Source organism: Mesoplodon bidens (assembly GCF_964165515.1).
Source record: "Mesoplodon bidens genome assembly, chromosome: 2".
Taxonomy (NCBI): domain Eukaryota; kingdom Metazoa; phylum Chordata; class Mammalia; order Artiodactyla; family Ziphiidae; genus Mesoplodon; species Mesoplodon bidens.
Genome location: NC_138177.1, coordinates 145,509,509 through 145,527,921, shown reverse-complemented (window position 1 = coordinate 145,527,921; position 18,413 = coordinate 145,509,509). Strand labels below are relative to the sequence as shown.

Genomic DNA, 18,413 nt, shown 5'->3' with positions numbered 1-18,413 from the left:
TCAAGAGTTGGATTTATGAAAAGAGAAACAAAGCAAACAAGCCGTTAGCCAGGCTCATTAAGAAAAAAAGAGAAAGGGCCCAAATAACAAATGAAACAAAAGAAGAAAAATTACAACCAATACCATAGAGATACAAAAAAGCATAAAGAGAATAACATGAACATTTATAACAACAAATTGGGCAACCTAAAGAAATGAATAAATTTCTAGAAACAAAAAATCTTCCAATACTGAATCAGGAAGAAATAGACAATCTGAATAGAAAAATCACTACTAGTGAAATTGAATTTTCAATCATAAAACTCCCAGCAAACAAAACTCCAAGACTGGAGAGCTTCACAGGAGAATTCTACCAAACATATAAAGAAAAATTACTACCTATGCTTCTCAAACTATTCCAAAAAATTGAAGAGGAGGAACAGTCCCAAATTCATTCTATGAGGCCACCATTACCCTGTTACCAAAACCAGACAATGACACTACAAAAAATGAAAATTACAGTACAATATCTCTATTGAATGTAGATATAAATATCCTCAGCAAAATATTAGTAAACCAAATTCAACAATATTTAAAAAGGATCATACACAATGATCAAGTGATATTTACTCCGGGGATGCAAGGATGGTTCAATATCTGCAAATCACCACTTTAACAAAAGGGATGAAAATCACTTGATCATCTCAATAGATGCAGAAAAAGCATTTGAAAAAATTCAACATCGATTCATGATAATAACTCCAATCAAAGTTGGTATAGAGGAAACATATCTCAACATAATAAAGATCATTAATGACAAACACACAGATAACAACATACTCAACATGAAAAGGTGAAATAAGACAAGGATGCCCTCTTGCAACTTCTATTTAACATAGTATTGGAAGTCCTAGTCACAGCAATCAGAAAGGAAAAAAACGCTTCCAAATTAGAAGGGAAGAAATAAAACTGTCACTATTTGCAGATGACACCATATTATATAGAGAAAATCCTAATGTTTCCACCCAAAAAACTATTAGAACTAAATGAATTCAGTAAAGTTCCAGAAATATAAAATTACTATACAGGCCTCCATTGCTTTTCTATGCACTAACAATAAACTATCACAAAGAGAAAGCAAATCTTGCTTAAAAATCACATCAAAAAGAATGAGATATCTAGGAATAAACTTAACCAAGGAGGTGAAAGACCTATATACTAAAAATTATAAAATGCTGAATAAGGACACTGAAGAAAAACACATGAAAAGATTTTCAAAGTCAAACTAAAATCACAGTGATATACAATTGCATATCTATTAGAATGGCTAGGATTACAAAATACTGACAATACTAAGTGCTGGCAAGGATATGCATATCTAGGGCTCTCATATATTGCTGATGGAAATGCAAATTGATACAACCTCTTTGGCAAACAGTTTACTGGCTACTTATAAAGTTAAACATATTCTTACCATATGAGCAAGGAATACTGCTCCCAAGTATTTACCCAAGTGAAATAAAAACTTATACTCACAAAAACAAAAAAGTACAAGAATATATATAGCAGCTTAATTCATAACTGCCAAAAACTGGAAACATCTGCAAAACTCCTTAACTGGCTAAACAAACTGTGTTTATTTATTTATTTTGCCACTTTAAAAAAATATCTTGTTTACTTACTCCTATTTATTGTCTTTCTTCTTATAATAGAACATAAGCTTCCCCAGAATAGAAGGACCTTTTCTGAGTACCCAGAAAAGTGTCGGGCATAACATAGGTATACCATACATATTTGTTGAATATTAAATATAAGAAAAATAACATTTATGGAGGACTTTCTTTGTGTCAGGCAAAACTTCAATATCTTTGTATATATTATATCAGTTAGGTAGGCAACTGAGATATTGAGAGCATAAAATACCTTGCCCAAGGTCACACAGTAAATAGTTGAAGTAGAAAACAAACCCTGGCAGTCTGATTCCAAAGCTTGTGCTTAATCCAAATGAGGAAATTTAGGAAGGGTATTATAGGAAAGAGATAGCAAAATGCAGGGAGGTGTGAAACAACACGGTCGCTGCAGGAAATAACAAGAAGGCCAATAAGAATGTATGGCAAGGCAGACTAAACAGGGACCAGATCATGAAGAGTACCATATGCCAAGATAAGAAGCTTGGACTTTAAAGGAAATAGGACCCTAGTTAAGGGGTTTAGCAGTGTAGTGGCAAGTTCAAATTCTTTGGTGAAATGTCTATTTAGGACTTCTGCCAATTTTTTTTTTTTTTTTTTTTTTTTTTTTGCAGTACACGGGCCTCTCACTGTTGTGGCCTCTCCCATTGTGGAGCACAGGCTCTGGACGCGCAGGCTCAGCGGCCGTGGCTCATGGGCCCAGCTGCTCCGTGGCACGTGGGATCTTCCCGGATCTGCATCGGCAGGCGGACTCTCAACCACTGCGCCACCAGGGAAGCCCCTGCCCATTTTTTGATTACGTTGCTTGTTTCTTTTTTTGATACTGAGCTCCATGAGCTGTTCATATATTTCCAAGATTAATCCTTTGTCCATTACATAACTTGCACATATTTTCTCTCATTCTGAGGGTTGTTTCTTCGTCTTGTTTATGGTTTCCTTTGCTGTACAAAACCTTTTAAGTTTAATTAGGTCCCATTTGCTTATGTTTATTTTTATTTTCATTATCCTAGGAGGTGAGTCATAAAAGATATTGCTGTGATTTATGTCATAGAGTGTTTTTCCTATGTTTTCCTCTAAGAGTTTTATAGTGTCCAGTCTTACATTTAGGTCTTTAATCCATTTGGAGTTTCTTTGTGTGTAAGGTGTTAGGAAGTGTTCTAATTTCATTCTTTTATATGTAGTTATCCAGTTTTCCCAGCACCACTTATTGAAGAGACTGTCTTTTCTCCATTGTATAACCTTGCCTTTTTTGTCATAGATTAGGTGACCATAGATGTGTGGGTTTATCTCTAGGCTTTCTATCCTGTACCATTGATCCATATTTCTGTTTTTGTGCCAGTATCATACTGTCTTGATTACTGTAGCTTTACAGTATAGCCTGAAGTCAGGGAGCCTAATTCCTCCAGCTCCATTTTTCTTTCTCAAGATTGCTTTGGCTATTCGGGGTCTTTAGGGCTTCCATAAAAATAGTAATTTTTTTTGTTTTAATTCTGTGAAAAATACCATTTGTAATTTGATAGGGATTGCATTGAACCTGTAGATTGCTTTGGGTAGTATAGTCATTTTCCCAATATTGATTCTTCCAATCCAGGAGTATGGTATATCTCTCCATCTGTTTGTGTCATCTTTGATTTCTTTCATCAGTATCTTATAGTTTTCTGAGTACAGGTCTGTTGCCTCCTTAGGTAGGTTTATTCCTAGGTATTTTATTCATTTTGTTGTGATGGTAAATAGGATTCTTTCCTTAATTTCTCTTTCCGATCTTTCGTTGCTTGTGTGTAGGAATGCAAGAGATTTCTGTGCATTAATTTTGTATCCTGCAACCTTGCCAAATTCACTGATTAGTTCTAGTGGTTTTCTGGTGGCATGTTTAGGATTTTCTATATATAGTATCATGTAATCTGCAAACAGTGACAGTTTTACTTCTTCTTTTCCAATTTATATTCATTTCTTTTTCTTCTCTGATTGCCATGGCTAGGACTTCCAATACTATTTTGAATAACAGTGGCGAGAGTGGACATCCTTGTCTTGTTTCTGATCTTGGAGGAAATGCTTTCAATTTTTCACCATTGAGAATGATGGGTTTGCTGTATATGGCCTTTATTATGTTGAGGTAGGTTCCCTCTATGTCCACTTTCTGGAGAATTTGTATTACAAATTGCTGTTGAATTTTCTCAAAAGCTTTTTCTGCTTCTATTGAGATGATCATATGGTTTTTATTCTTTAATTTATTAAAATGGTGTATCACATTTATTGATTTGCATATATTGAAGAATCCTTGCATCCCTGAGATAAATCCCACTTGATCATGGTGTATGATCTTTTAATGTGTTGTTGGAATCTGTTTGCTAGTATTTTGTTGAGGATTTTTGTGTCTACGTTCATCAGTATATTGGTCTGTAATTTTCTTTTCTTGTGATATCTTTGTCTGGCTTTGGTATCAGGGTGATGGTGGCCTCATTGAATGAGTTTGAGAGTGTTCCTCCCTCTGCAATTTTTTGGAAGAGTTTGAGAAGTATACGTGTTAGCTCTTCTTTAAATGTTTGATAAAATTCGACTGTGAACCATCTGGTCCTGGACTTTTGTTTATTGGAAGATTTTTAATAACAGTTTCAATTTCAGTACTTGTGATTTGTCAGCTTACATTTTCTAATTCTTCCTGGTTCAGTCTTGGAAAATTATAGCTTTGCAAGAATTTGTCCATTTCCTCTAGGTTGTCCATTTTATTGGCAGATATTTGCTTGTAGTAGTCTCTTATGTTCCTTTGTATTTCTGTGGTGTCTGTTTTGATTTCTCCTTTTTCATTTATAATTTTATTGACTTGAGTCCTCTCACTTTTTTTCTTCATGAGTCTGGCTAAACATTTATTAATTTTATCTTCTCAAAGAACCAACTTTTAGTTTTATTCATCTTTGCTATTGTTTTCTTTGTTCCTATATTTGTGCTCTGATCTTTATGATTTCTTTCCTACTACTAACTTTGGGTTTTCTTTGTTCTTTATCTAGTTGCTTTAGGTGTAAGGTTAGATTGTATATTTGAGACTTTTCTTGTTTCTTGAGGTGAGATTGAATTGCTACAAACTTCCCTCTTAAAACTGCTTTTGCTGCATCCCATATGTTTTGGGTCATCATGTTTTCATTGTCATTTTTTTCGAGGTATTTTTTTAACTTCCTCTTTGATTTCTTTAGTGATCTCTTTGTTATTTAGCAGTGCACTGTTTAGCCTCCATGTGTTTGTGTTTTTTACAGTTTTTTTTCCTGTAATTGATTTGTAATCTCATAGCCTTGTGGTAGGAAAAGATGCTGGATATGATTACAATTTTCTTAAATTTTCTGAGGCTTGATTTGTGACCCAAGGTTTAACCTATCCTGGAGAATGTTCCATGTGCATTTAAGAAAGTGTATTCTGCCACTTTCGGGTGGAATGTCCTATAAATATCAATTAAATCTGTCTGGTCTATTGTGTCACTTGAAGCTGTTTCCTTATTTATTTTCTGTCTGGATGATCTGTCCATTGGTGGAAGGGGGGTGTTAGAGTGTTACTATATCCCACTGTTATTGTCTTACTATAGACTTCCCCTTTTATGTCCATTAGCATTTGCTTTATGTATTGAGGTGCTCCTATGTTGGGTGCATAAATATTTATAATTGTTATGTTTTCTTCTTGAATTGTTCCCTTGATCATTATGTAGTGTCCTTCCTTACCTCTCTTGTAATGGTCTTTATTTTAAAGTCTATTTTATCTGATATGAGTATTGTTACCCCAGCTTTCCTGTGATTTCCATTTGCACAGGGTATCTTTTTCCATTCCCTCACTTTCAGTCTGTATGTGTCCCTAGGTCTGAAGTGGGTCTCTTGTAGACAGCATATATATATGGTTCTTGTTTTTTAATCCATTCAGCCAGTCTATGTCTTTTGGTTGGAGCATTTAATCTGTTTACATTCAAGGTCATTATCGATTTGTATGTTCCTATTACCATTTTCTTAACTGATTTGAGTTTGTTTTTGTGGGCCTTTTTCTTCACTTGTGTTTCCTGCCTAGAGAAGTTTCTTTAGCATTTGTTTTAAAGTTGGTTTGGTGGTGCTGAATTCTCTTAACTTTTGCTTGTCTGTAAAGCTTTTAATTTCTCCGTTGAATCTGAACGAGATTCTTGCTGGTTAGAGTAATCTTCATTGTAGGATTTCCCTTTCATCACTTTAAATATATCTTGCCACTCCTTTCCGGTCGGCAGAGTTTCTGCTGAAAAATTAGCTGATAACCTTATGGGGATTCCCTTGTATGTTATTTGTTGCTTTTCCCTTGCTGCTTTTAATATTTTTCTTTGAATTTAATTATTTGTTAGTTTAATTAATATGTGTCTTGGTGTGTTTCACCTAGAGTTTATCCTGTATGGGACTCTCTGTGCTTCCTGGACTTGTGTGGCTATTTCCTTTCCCATGTTAGGGAAGTTTTTGACTATAATCTCTTCAAATATTTTCTCAGACCCTTTCTCTCTATCTTATTCTTCTGTGACCCCTCTAATTTGAATGTTGGTGTATTTAATGTTGTCCCAGAGGTCTTTGAGACTCAATTATTATCCTCAATTATTTTCTTTTTTTTTTCCTTATTCTACTCTTTGGCAGTTACTTCCACCAGTCTAGGACTGGAGTTGGCAGGCAGTTGGGTAGAGCTGGGTCTTGGTGCCGAGATGAGGACCTCCAGGAGACCTCACCCTGATTAATATTCCCTGGGGTCTGAGGTTGTCTATTTGTCCAGCGGTTTGGACTCAGCACACCTACCACAGGAGTTCAGGCCAAACCCCCGTGCTGAGAACCAAGATCCTGCAAGCCCCACAGAACAGCCAAAGGAACAAAAAAAGGAGTAGTACAATAACAAAGCATAAATATGAAATAAAGTTAGAAAAATAAAAACTTTATTAGAAAAAATAAAAATATAAATGAAACAACAGAACCACAACCTAAAAAAAACAGAAGTCAGAAAAGGTCTTTTCTGTGGGGGGTGGAGCTTAGGTGGGGGTGCGGCTTAGGCAGGGCAAGGTTTAGGGTGGATGAGGCCTAGGCTCAGGACCTGCACAGCTGGAAAAGGCAGCATGGCCAGAGGGGGCCTCAGAGTGCAAACTGAAGAGATAAGGCCCTGGGTGGGCATGTGAGGGGGTGAAGGGTGTGGGGGGTTTAGGCTCAGCATGGCTGAAGGGAGCCTCAGAGGGTGGAGGATTAGGCCTGGGACCTCACCAGGGGCCCAAGTGGGCAGAGGAAACGCTGGCCAAATTCCTTTCTGATCCTCCACTCTCCTGAGGGCCTCTCTCCATTCCTGTTTGCCCCTTCACTGTGGTTGGGCTCGTCCTGAGCATGGAAACCCCCCCTCCCCCAGCCACCCCTAAGGGGCACTGGTCCCATCCATCCAGCCTCTACTTTTCCTCCCCCTCCCCTGCCCACAACATCTAACCCAGTCACTCAGGGGTTCCTCCCATCCCCTTAGGTGTCCATGGTCCCCCACCAGTGCCTGGTAGGTGCCCTAGTTGTGAGGAGATGTGAACTCCACGTCCTCCTAGTCCTCCATCTTGACTCTGCCACCTGAGAGCAGGAAATGATTTTAAAGTTAGTAAAACCAAGGGGCAAGTTTTATTTTGCCATCTACGAAATGAAGATAATAATAATAACAGCCTCTCAGAGTTGTTGGGAAGATTCCATATAAACATTTAGTACAGTATTGGCACAGCATAAGTGATCAATAAATGGTGGTTATATTAATATCATCATAGTTATCATTATTTCTATTTTTAGCTATGGATGCACAAGGAAGAATCTAAGGTAACTCCTATGTTTCCAATTTGAATGACTGCATGGATAGTAGTAAATTCACTGTAATGTCAAGCAGGCAGAAGAAGCAGATCGAGAGGGTAAGATAAAGAGCTCATTTTATAAATGATGAGCTTGAGATACCCTTGAGACATTAAGTGGTGATGTCCAAAAGGCAGTTCAAAGTAGGAGTTTTGATATCAGGAGAGATTTTCAAGTATAGACAGTATTGGGAATATGGAAAAGAAATGTAAGATGTAATGATATGAGACGGAATCATGTATAAATGTTTAAGGATTTTGTAGAAGAGAAATCCATGAAGGAGAATCAAAAGAAACAGGCAAGAAGATACAAGGAGAACCAAAAGAGAGGAATACCAGGAAAGACGAGGTAACAGAATTTCCAACAGCAAACTGTCAACAGTATCAAATGCAAGATAAATTCAGATAGTGAGTATAATATGTCTGTTGAGTTTAACAATATGAATATCACTTATGACTGTTACAGTAATGAAATGCCTATTTAATAAATACTACAAAGTATATATAATGCCAGCTAAGTCTATATTTGAATGCTGTCATTTTAAATTATGATAATAGTGCCTGGGCTAATTGATATAATGAACAAATACAATAACATTATAAACACAAAAATGCATTGATATATATGTATATCATGATTATAAATATACAAATAATTTTGGGTATAGTTCTTAGACTTACCACCAATTCCCAGAAACTCAAAATTTTCTCTGTAAAAGATTTTAAGTAAAAACAATAGAAGTCAACTTGAAAGAATAAAAATGTGTTCATGTTGACAGTGTTTACAGTGAAACAAATAATATAGCTGATATGCAAGTTCTTTAAGCTTTCCATATTTTCTATATATTGAATGCTACCCTACTTTCTGAATGTTTCCTTGAACAAAGAACTTCTGATTCCATGAATCAGAAATATAGCTAACTTATGGTGTATCTTATAAAGACCATCCTAAAGTAAATGTGCCACCAGCTTCATTCAACAAGTGAGTTTACTTAAGCTACTAAGAAAAATATGTTCCCATGTTGCAGACACTATTCAGGTCTTTTATTAACATCTATTATCAATCTTCCAAACAGTACCTCATGGCCAGTGGTATTAAACCAAATTTAAAGGTGAATAATTGAAGTTTAGTGGGGTTATGTAACTTGTCCAAGGACACAAAGCCGGCAAGTAACGGAATGAAGATTCTGACACAAAAGCTCATGCTTTTCCCCACTATACTCTAATATTATCACTACTCCTGAACAATCAGAAGTAAGAGATGTTTTTTACATGCCAGTATACTTGAGAAAGATTTCTCTACTCTTTCTTTTCCTTACTGCTAAGACGGTTTCTTCTCTCAAACACAACCTTTGTGAGAATAGCTCTATTTGCATTATCACTTAGTCTTCTGTAAGTTGCTTCTTTATATCCTTGGCTTACTTGGTTTTGTTTTTCTTTTTTTTCTGGTGAAAGTTCTTTATGTATTTTGGATACCAATCTTATATGTGTAATACATTGCACAAATTTCTTTTACCAGAATAGTACATATCTTTCAACTTTAGGTCTTGGTCATGTAGACTTTATTTTTACAAGCTCAAAAGTATCTATCTATTTCTTTATAATTTTGCTTTCCTGTGCCTTGCATAAGAAATTCAACCCTATCCCAAAGCCAATAACATATTTATTTTTTATTTATTTTCATAGCTTAAATTTTTAATTTGTTTTCATGTTTAAGTCTTTAATCCATCTAAAAGGTTTTTAAAAATAATTTGAGATGGGGTGCTCTTTGTCATACAACTCTATTGATTGAATAGGCTCTACTATTCCTACTATTTTATAATACAAACTCTGTCATAGATCAAGCTTCCTTATATAAACAGCCTTGTTTCTGAGTTCCAGTTTGTCCATTTAGACTATTTGTCTATTCTTATTCAAGTGCCATTCTATTTTAATCACTATTCTATAAATAAAAATTATTAGCTGAAATACAAGTTTCTATAAAATAAACATATACTTACTCATTATTCTTCTTCAAAGTTGGCTTAGCTACTTTTGACCCTTTGCTTTTCTACATGAATTTTACAATTAGCTTATCAAGTTCTATGAAAAGAATTTGACAAGGATAATGATTGGAATTGTATTAAAGAGTGATTTTGGGAGAACTGACATCTTTATAATATTGAGCTTTCACTTCCAAAAACATAGTTTGAATCTCATTTTATCAGATTATCCCTCAACTATCTCTCATTATTGATGTTATCTCTGTACTCCTCTGTCATTCCTTCTCATTTTTCAATGATTGCTGTTCAGACCTCACTGACATTTCTCCAATATATACAGAGACAATATTTCCAACACTCTGGGTACTTTGAGTTCCTCCTCTCCAATATCTTATCTTCCATTATATACCTCTAGCTGCTCCCATAGTCATACTATACACCTTGATATTTCCAATAGTTACAATAATTGTAATTCCTTCAATTTTCTTTTAGTCATTCTACTACATAATACAAACTCTTTGCAGCTTATTCACTATCGTATACTAACCACTGACTTCATAAGAATCTCCAACAGGAGTAAATAAAAATCCCTGTTTGCCTAGAAAAGTTCTAGTTTATGCCTGTTGTCCAGTTGTAATTATTAGAGCATCTTTCACTCTCAAAATTGACTGATTGGATATAAAAATTGACATTGGATGGTATAGTTATGCTACTTTCAATGCACTGATCTATCGTATTTTTACTACCCTTCACCTTTTCATGATTCCCCGTCCCCTTACTGTATTCTTTCTTCTCTAAGTTTGCTTGCATGCATCCTGGACTCTCTCAACTTTCTCTTATTTTGTGGTCTGTATTGCAAAATAAACACAACCATGATCTGCTTCCAGCCATAATGGATTGTCTGGTAATAAATTTACCCTCCCTCCATAAATAACTAGAATGCTGGACCAAAACATATAAACTATTTTTTTTTAAGACAGTGGACAGTAGGCAACTCATGATTGATCCCTGAGAGGGAGAAATAAGGTAAGGCTTTGGTCACTAAAGATTTCTGTCTGGAGGCACATTCTGAACTATGATGCAAGGCAAAGGAGCTCATGAAAAATGTGGATGCCTCACTGAGTTAAACAGAAATTGGAGTTTACAGAGTTGAGTTGGTGATGATGTGGCTGGAATTACAGAATAGAGAGCACTGCAGAAGACAAAACTATGCATAGAAAAACTCCAGAAACTGACATAGGGCTCAACTTGATTCTTTGGCTGAATGCAAAGCTGTACATACATAAGGTAAGACTCCATGAGAATAAGCAAAGAACAATTACTAGGAAGTGGTAGAACAATTCCAAGAACTCACGCAGAGCTGGGAGACATTCACACCCAAAGAAATCATAATACTTCACTAGAGACTCCAGAAGTATCACATCTTAGTAGCAGAGTTAAATTGGCCCTAAAGTTCAGGCTACTCTAGACCTGCCTTAGTAATACTTAAAAGCAAGCCTTGATGTTCACAATGGAGTAACTGGTTCCACATCTACCTAATACCATAAACAACTAAAAAACTGAATAAAATATTTGAAATAGATATTTTCAGACACTGGACAATTAGCATCACAAAGGTGGGATCCCTAATAGAAGGCAAACAAATGAGATAATTCCTATGATAACTCTAGCTTTCAAGACACAGGGATGGGAGATGTTCTAATTGTAACCAGACAGATTAAAAAGACCCCTTTGAACACCTGGAGCACTCAGTAAATACTCCAGAATGGTCATGTCTGGACCCAGAAAGACCCAACAAACATCACTACATTAGGCCTGAACTAAGAAAACTTTAAATAAGCCTATGTGTATTGTTGAGGGCAAAGAGAAAGACATAATATATAAAAGAATTAATTAACAGTATATTATAAAGTGATAGTTTCTAATAGAAAAAGTAGAACAGAGTATGTGGGGTGTGTGGAGGAGGACAAAATGAATAGTCACTAAGGTTGGCCTCATAGAGAAGGTGGCATTTGAGCAAAGACAAAGGAAGTAAGGAAATTTGTTATACAAATATCTGGTAGAAAGGGCAAATGGGAATAGTCATTGCCCTAAACCCTAAGCCAATGCTCTAAGGTGGAAACATATCTGGCTTGAGGTACAGCAAAGAAGCCAGAGCTGTGTGAGCAAGGCAGAAATTAGTAGGAAATGTGGTCAAAGAAGTGCATATGTTGTAGGGTAGGATAGGTGGGTTGGACCAATGATTTTGCAGGATCTAGTGGGCCATTTTAGAGATATCATCTTTTATGCTGAGATGCAAAAATTATTTAGAGGAGTTTAACAGAGTAATCATATGATATGACCTACATCATAAAATTACTCCCATTTCCATGTTAAGAGTACACATTAAAGACAGGGTAGCCTAGAATATAAACAGGGAGCCAGTTAGAAGACTTTTATCACAGACATAGAAAGTAATTGGCAGAGTTAGGCCTGGAATTCAGGCATGTCTAATATAGAGTACATATTCATAATGATTACAATTTGCTTGATGATGATGATTATGTTGATGATGATGATGATGATGATATTTTCCAATAGCAGATTTGAAAGAAGAAGAAAGAAGATGAAGAAAAGGACTAGAAGAAGGAGAAAGAGAAGGAAGAAGAGCAGAACAAAAACAGTAATAATAATCTAGTAATAATTTGTTGTGGTAGCTTTTCCTTTTGCTGTTTTTAGCCTTATTTCTACTGTTGAAGTGTTTTAGTAAAAACAATAGCTATCAAGTAGTGAATCTCTATTATCTATCTACCAAACACCATGGTAGGCTCTTTAGCTGAATTTTCCCATTTAATATGCACAACACTCACATGAAATAGTATTATCATCTTTGCTTTACAGATGGAAAACTGAGGTGCCAAGAGATTAATTTAACCAATCAATGGCAAAACAGCTCATAAGTATGACTCAGTATATAAACCCAAGTCTGTTTGAATCCATTGTCCTGTGATCTTTCTACCATGATATGTTGCCTCTGTTTACTGTCAAGTCTGGCCATAGCCAGGATGAAGTTTTACTGAGACAGAAATCTCCAGGATGGAGACTAAAGCAGCAGCAAACTCTTGGAATTTTTAAAGTCCAATTCAGACATGTCATATATAAAAGTGTGTGTGCGCACGTGTGCGTGTGTGTGTTTAAGCTACATTACTGTTTATAATAATGTGAGAAATATTTCATTGTTAAAAAAAAAACTTTAAAAAAAATTCACATTATATACCTCAGAGGAAACTCTGTTGGCACACCCAGACAAAACAGGATTGATGAATTAAGAAAGAGTCAAAATGAAAAATAGGTATGTTTTGTTGTCTCACGTTGTTACTGGAATGCAGTTAATTACTTTATGACTAGAGGCCTGAAACATTGCATTATATTCAAAGTAAGAGAGAAAAAAGAAACAATTTATTCTAAGTGTATGAACTTCTGACTTCATTAAACATTTCAAAACAAGAAATTAAAGAAAAAGCATCTCACTGACTGCTGATAGGACAGAAAAAATACTATAAATTATCTGGCAGCAATTTAGAAATATGAATAAAGAGTTTTTAAAATATTAATATACTTTGCCCATCAATTTCCCTCAAGGAATTTATCCTAAGGAAGCAAAATGAAATCTGTGTAACACTTCATGCACAAAGATGTTTACTACAGTGTTATTTATAATAACCGATAATGGAAAATAATCTTTATGCCCAAGAGTTAAAGAAATGGTCCAATAGTATATAGCTATTGTGCAGCCATGTTTATGAGGTTTTTAATGACTGAAAATTGCTTGTGATACCATTTAGCTTCCTTGTAAGTAAGATATAAAAATGTATATATGGTATAAATTTAATTATGTTCCAAAAATAAAATAGAAAATAAATAAGCTTAGAAGTAAATATGCCAAAAGTTAATAGTATTTGCTTCTAGGTAGTAAGATTATGGGTGTGTGTTTCAGGGGATGGGGGGCATGTGCTTTTTCTCTGCTTCTAATAATTATCTATATTTTCCAAATTTTCTACAGTGAGCATTGGATACTTTTATAATCAGAAAGGGGAAAAAATTAACTCAAAGAGATAAAAATATTATAAAGGAAAGAAAACAGTTTCAACAGTCCAGGCACATCATTTTATTTCTTCTTATTGGTTGAAGTTTTATCATATTTAAATAGAAAGATTTGTTTTCACATCATATGAGTGTTCTGCTGCATCAATGATAAATTTCCACATAAGAATATTTAATATAGGTCTTTCATAGAGAAAATTACTTTTCAATAAAGATACCGGGATGTTTAGTTATCATAGATTCTTACAAATGTACTATTTAACAACTACTTCAGGGGGTTAATATATCGGTCCTGGAATACAGCACCATATGTTCCAAGCTTTTATCACTTTCTAAAAACATAAGGAAGATAACCCAAAAGCTAGACCTGTTTATACAGTATATTTGATGCTTTGATTTTCAGTGGAGTCAGCCTTTGATGACTAATATTTATTTTGCCCGCTAGTACCAAACCCTAAATAAGGCTCATGACTAGATTACATTCATGAAGGTCTCATTTTAAAGGAAATTGGAGAGATGGAAAAAGATTACAGGAAGAGACATCATAAAAACAGGCCTCACAAGTCAAACTTAATAGTAAAACCATTCTTTTTCATGTAGGCAACCATGAAAACAAATATCCTGTGAGCTAGAGATATGTATTATATCTTTCCAGCAGATCTTTATGCCTTCTTGAGACAGATTTCCATAACTATATAATGTGATTACAGTTGATGAAGCAATGGCCCACAGAAAGAGGCTGATAAAGCATCAGCTCCAGGAAACCAGATAAACATGTTCAGGATTTCTAATTGTAACAAGGGTAGGATAACACTGGATATGAAGCTAGAACTCCGACAGACCGAGCAAATATTGGTTCCCTCAACTTTAAAAATAAGTATCCATAAAACAGCACCAACTCTCTTATTAGAATAATAACTTGGAACATATTCATTTTACTTCCTTAATTGATAGAGAAGATTCAAAAGAGACTGTATGATTTTAACATGTAGTATGAAAATCATAACACCCTGGAAGAGACATTTTAAGCAACAAAATGAATATACCTGTAAGCAAACTAGAAGAGCAAAGAACAAGAAACTTTGAAATGTATGACCTACTTGTCCAAAAGACTATCCCAGGTCATATATAACTTAAGAAACACATTTTCCTAACACTCGAGCCATCCCACTGCTCTGCAACCCCCGCACCTGACTATAGGAGCTATATAAGGATAGACTTTATGAGAGACTAACATGAAAGAAAAACTAGACTAGGAATTCAACATGGCCCAAAGTTAAAAAAAAAAAAACACTATAATTTCAGAGTTTCTGTTAGGTCTCTACTTATCAGAGGATATAAGACTCTGTTCCTTGAAAAGTAATAGGTCTCATTTCTTAGGAGTTAGTGGATTCCTGGTTACAGTAGGCAAGTTGAAAGGTATGTATGCATGTGCTGTGCATAAACAGGAAAAGAGTAATCCCCTTTATGAAATCCTGGCAGATTATACTGCTTTAAAGAAAATGTTTCCTTTCCTTAATATGAATTGACTATACTGCCTCAGAATTACTGTTTGTTTTTCAGTGGTGTGTGTATGTGACAATTGTAAGTTACTGACATGAGACAGGCACACCAACAGAAGAATGAGGGGTTGTATGCTTACCTCATGGTAGCAGAGAGATCTTCATAGGGAACCCAAACTTGGAGTGCCAAGATTCAGTCTTGTACATGTGGCTAAAGCCTCCTGTTGTGAGTTATACTCTCAAGAGTCAGTAACATAGACTTTGGAAAAAGCACTTTGAGGATCATTGATTGTCTTGCTGGAATAAGAGGGACAATCCTAGGGACAGGTGAAGCCCTGTAGGCAAAGTGTAGGTTTCCCAAAGGTGGTTTCAGGGAAGGAATATTATTCTTACTATGAAAAACTGAAAAAGGAATTCCCTCATGGGAGAGTAAGTCAAACTAAGAAGCAAAGCAAGGAACTAAAGTTTGTCCTAGAGCAACAATCTGTGTGAGGTTTAACTTTTTTCCCACTGTCCTAAATTGCTATATCATATATAGCTAACCATGTTCAAAGCTCTCTCATATATTTAATTCCTTCTAGTTAGGCCTAAACGTCAGTAAACATTACATACACCCAGTCCTGTGTCAGTGGTGTTGTAGAAAATTAAAAGAATCGGTAGTAAAGTGAAGTGGTTGTTACTGAACCCCTCTTCTGCTGAAGCCAGCATGCCAGGAACAGCATTGTGTCAAGGACAAATGAGGGTCCCTAAATTCCAGACACTGACCACTGCCTACCTAACACATGACTCAAGTTGCAGCTGAAAGAAACAGAGAGAAGCAAGCAACCAGGTGAAAGAGCAAGCAGAATAGATTGACTTGGGAAGGGAAATTAAACAAACTCCTCACTTTCTCCCAAATATGCTAGAAAAAAATGACCCTGAAGGAAGAAGGCAGATGTTAGATTATAGGGCTATGCTTCATCTGCTTAAAAGAATCCTATCACTATGTGTACAAAGCTTGTGCAAAGTCTTCCAGAATCAGCTGTCTCAATATAATAATGATAACTGATTTCTTAGGGTTAGCTTTTTATTAATGTTTTTCAAAGCATATGTCGTTAGTTCTCTCTATCTTCATCAATACTTTTATTCAAAACAGATTTGAACAGGATTATAAAAACATATACTGTTATGTTAGAAAATGTAGATGAAGTAATCATGGTTAAAGATAAATAAATACTATCAGAATAACAGAAAAGTTAGTATACAAAAACACAAGCAAAAAAAGCTTTCCAGAGTCATTATATTGGGCTATAAAATTGGCTCAGAGTTTTCCAGCAGCCAAAGCAAAGGGAAAAAGTAGGATGAGTTACAAGAATCATATTGTTTTTAAGATAGAAACACCTTGTTATATAGGAGAAGAAAAGCTTTTTCTGAAACTGAGGCCTGTGAAAAAAATAAAATACAGAACAGCACTCTATAATAAACATAATAGCAAGTCACTTGCAATGGTTCCTTATAGTGTCCCCCAAGGAAGCCTAGCATATAATGCTAATGCTTCCATCGGTAAAGAACACTTTGAGTTCTCAGATAATCTATTTGTTTTTTTCATAACCATCATATAACAAAAGTCAGCATATTATACCTGTTACTCTCTATCTCTTAAAATAAAATGATATCACTACAGCACATATACAAGAATATATTCCTAATATGGTCATTATTTTGATACTACTAAAACAACACAAAAGTATAATCTTCCTACCAAAACCACACTGAAGGTATCCACTATTTCTCTCACCTGTGATTCTTTCATGTTCTCAACAGTAAAGTTGAACCAGACTCGGAAGCGTGGATTACAGGTATCCGGCCTAATGAATAAATCATACTCAAACTCAGAGACCTGGTCCACCCGTCCAAGGTTACCTGTTAATAAAAATTAAGAGAACTGGGTTTTAATAGAAGTTCATGAAGCTCAATGGTATATACATTTAAATATAATGAGCTCTGCCAATGACATTTGTAATCATTCAGTACTTATAGGTTCATTTTTCACAATCTGCAGGGCTGCCAACTCTGAATGTAGTCCAGAAAGAGGAGGTTTTCAGCTAGTCTAGGCTGTGGTACAAGCAACTCTTCCTATCCTTATGACCTAGCAGATCTATTTGTGCAACAAGTATCTTTGACAGATTGGGATGCTGTATAGAGCATGTGGCAAGCCCCTGTAAACCAAGTAAGAATAACAACCAAACTTCAGTTTCCTAGTTAGAAAAACAAAGATGATAATACCTCATGTATTTTTTATTAAGTATTATGGTATACAAATTACCTCTAATATATTTGATCCTGTTTAATTCTCACAACACGGCTATGCAGTTTGCACTGTGCTTGGTGTATTTCCGAACTTCTATCAGAACATGTTAAAGAATATATAAAGCAGAGTAAGGTTTAAACAAAAATTAGAAGTAGTTGCTACATAACAGTAATAATGGTAAAGTCGCAAACAGCCATGAAATTAATTTCCATTTCCTCCACCAACAGAACAGGCATATCAAAAATGTATTAACTTAGATGTGAGTCCCATTCTTTGTCTCTCCTCTTTCTGCCTGATATTCTAATGAGTGGTAAATTGCCCAAAATGTTAACAGTGGGATGGGATAAAAACAAAAACTAAGGCTTGTGAATTCTCAAACCAGATAATCAACAACTAAAGAAGAGTACACACGACTATAGAAAGCAACAAAGCAATTGATTGAGAAGTCAGTATAGTATTGCACTTGAAGAGCACAGCAACATCCTACTTTTAACAGTAAGGTCCTTCTGTATAGCACAGGGAACTATATTCAATATACTGGGATAAACCATAATGGAAAAGAATATAAAAAAGAATGTATATACGTATATAACTGAGTCACTCTGCTGTACAGCAGAAATTAACACAACACTGTAAGTCAACTATACTTCAATTAAAAAATATTTTTAATAATTCCATAAGTCATCCCCCAAAAATGAGCTCTAGCCTATCTTTCTCCAAAAGAACACTCAGAATTAAACTTTAAACTATATCCACCAAAGTTTTAAATTATTTCTTTTACTAGTTCTACTGGCATGTCACTTGTTTTTCTGAGCAACAGTTGTAGTAGATGCAGTACTAGCCTGGGAATCATCAGACCTGAATTTGAGCTCAATTGACTCACTGTGCAACAATGGCCTCATTGTTGCAATATTCTGCAATACTCTGCAATATTCTCATTTTGTAGATGAGGCCTCTCAGGGCCTCATTTGCAAAATGAGAATATTGAGTTACCTAACTTCTAAGGTTCCTTTCAGCTGTAACATTCTTTGGCTGCCTGATTCTAGGATT

At 35.3% G+C, this 18,413-nt stretch overlaps 1 protein-coding gene across 1 annotated transcript in view; it reads right to left on the bottom strand.

Moving 5' to 3' along the window:
* AGBL4 (AGBL carboxypeptidase 4) overlaps positions 1 to 18,413 on the bottom strand; it is a gene marked incomplete at both ends in the record, with an annotated part of 1,399,565 nt that overhangs the window by 1,123,549 nt on the left and 257,603 nt on the right. The window contains one exon of the mRNA XM_081220343.1: positions 16,851 to 16,975. Coding sequence (XP_081076469.1) covers positions 16,851 to 16,975 — 125 coding nt within the window. The remainder of the gene's footprint in view (positions 1 to 16,850; positions 16,976 to 18,413) is intronic.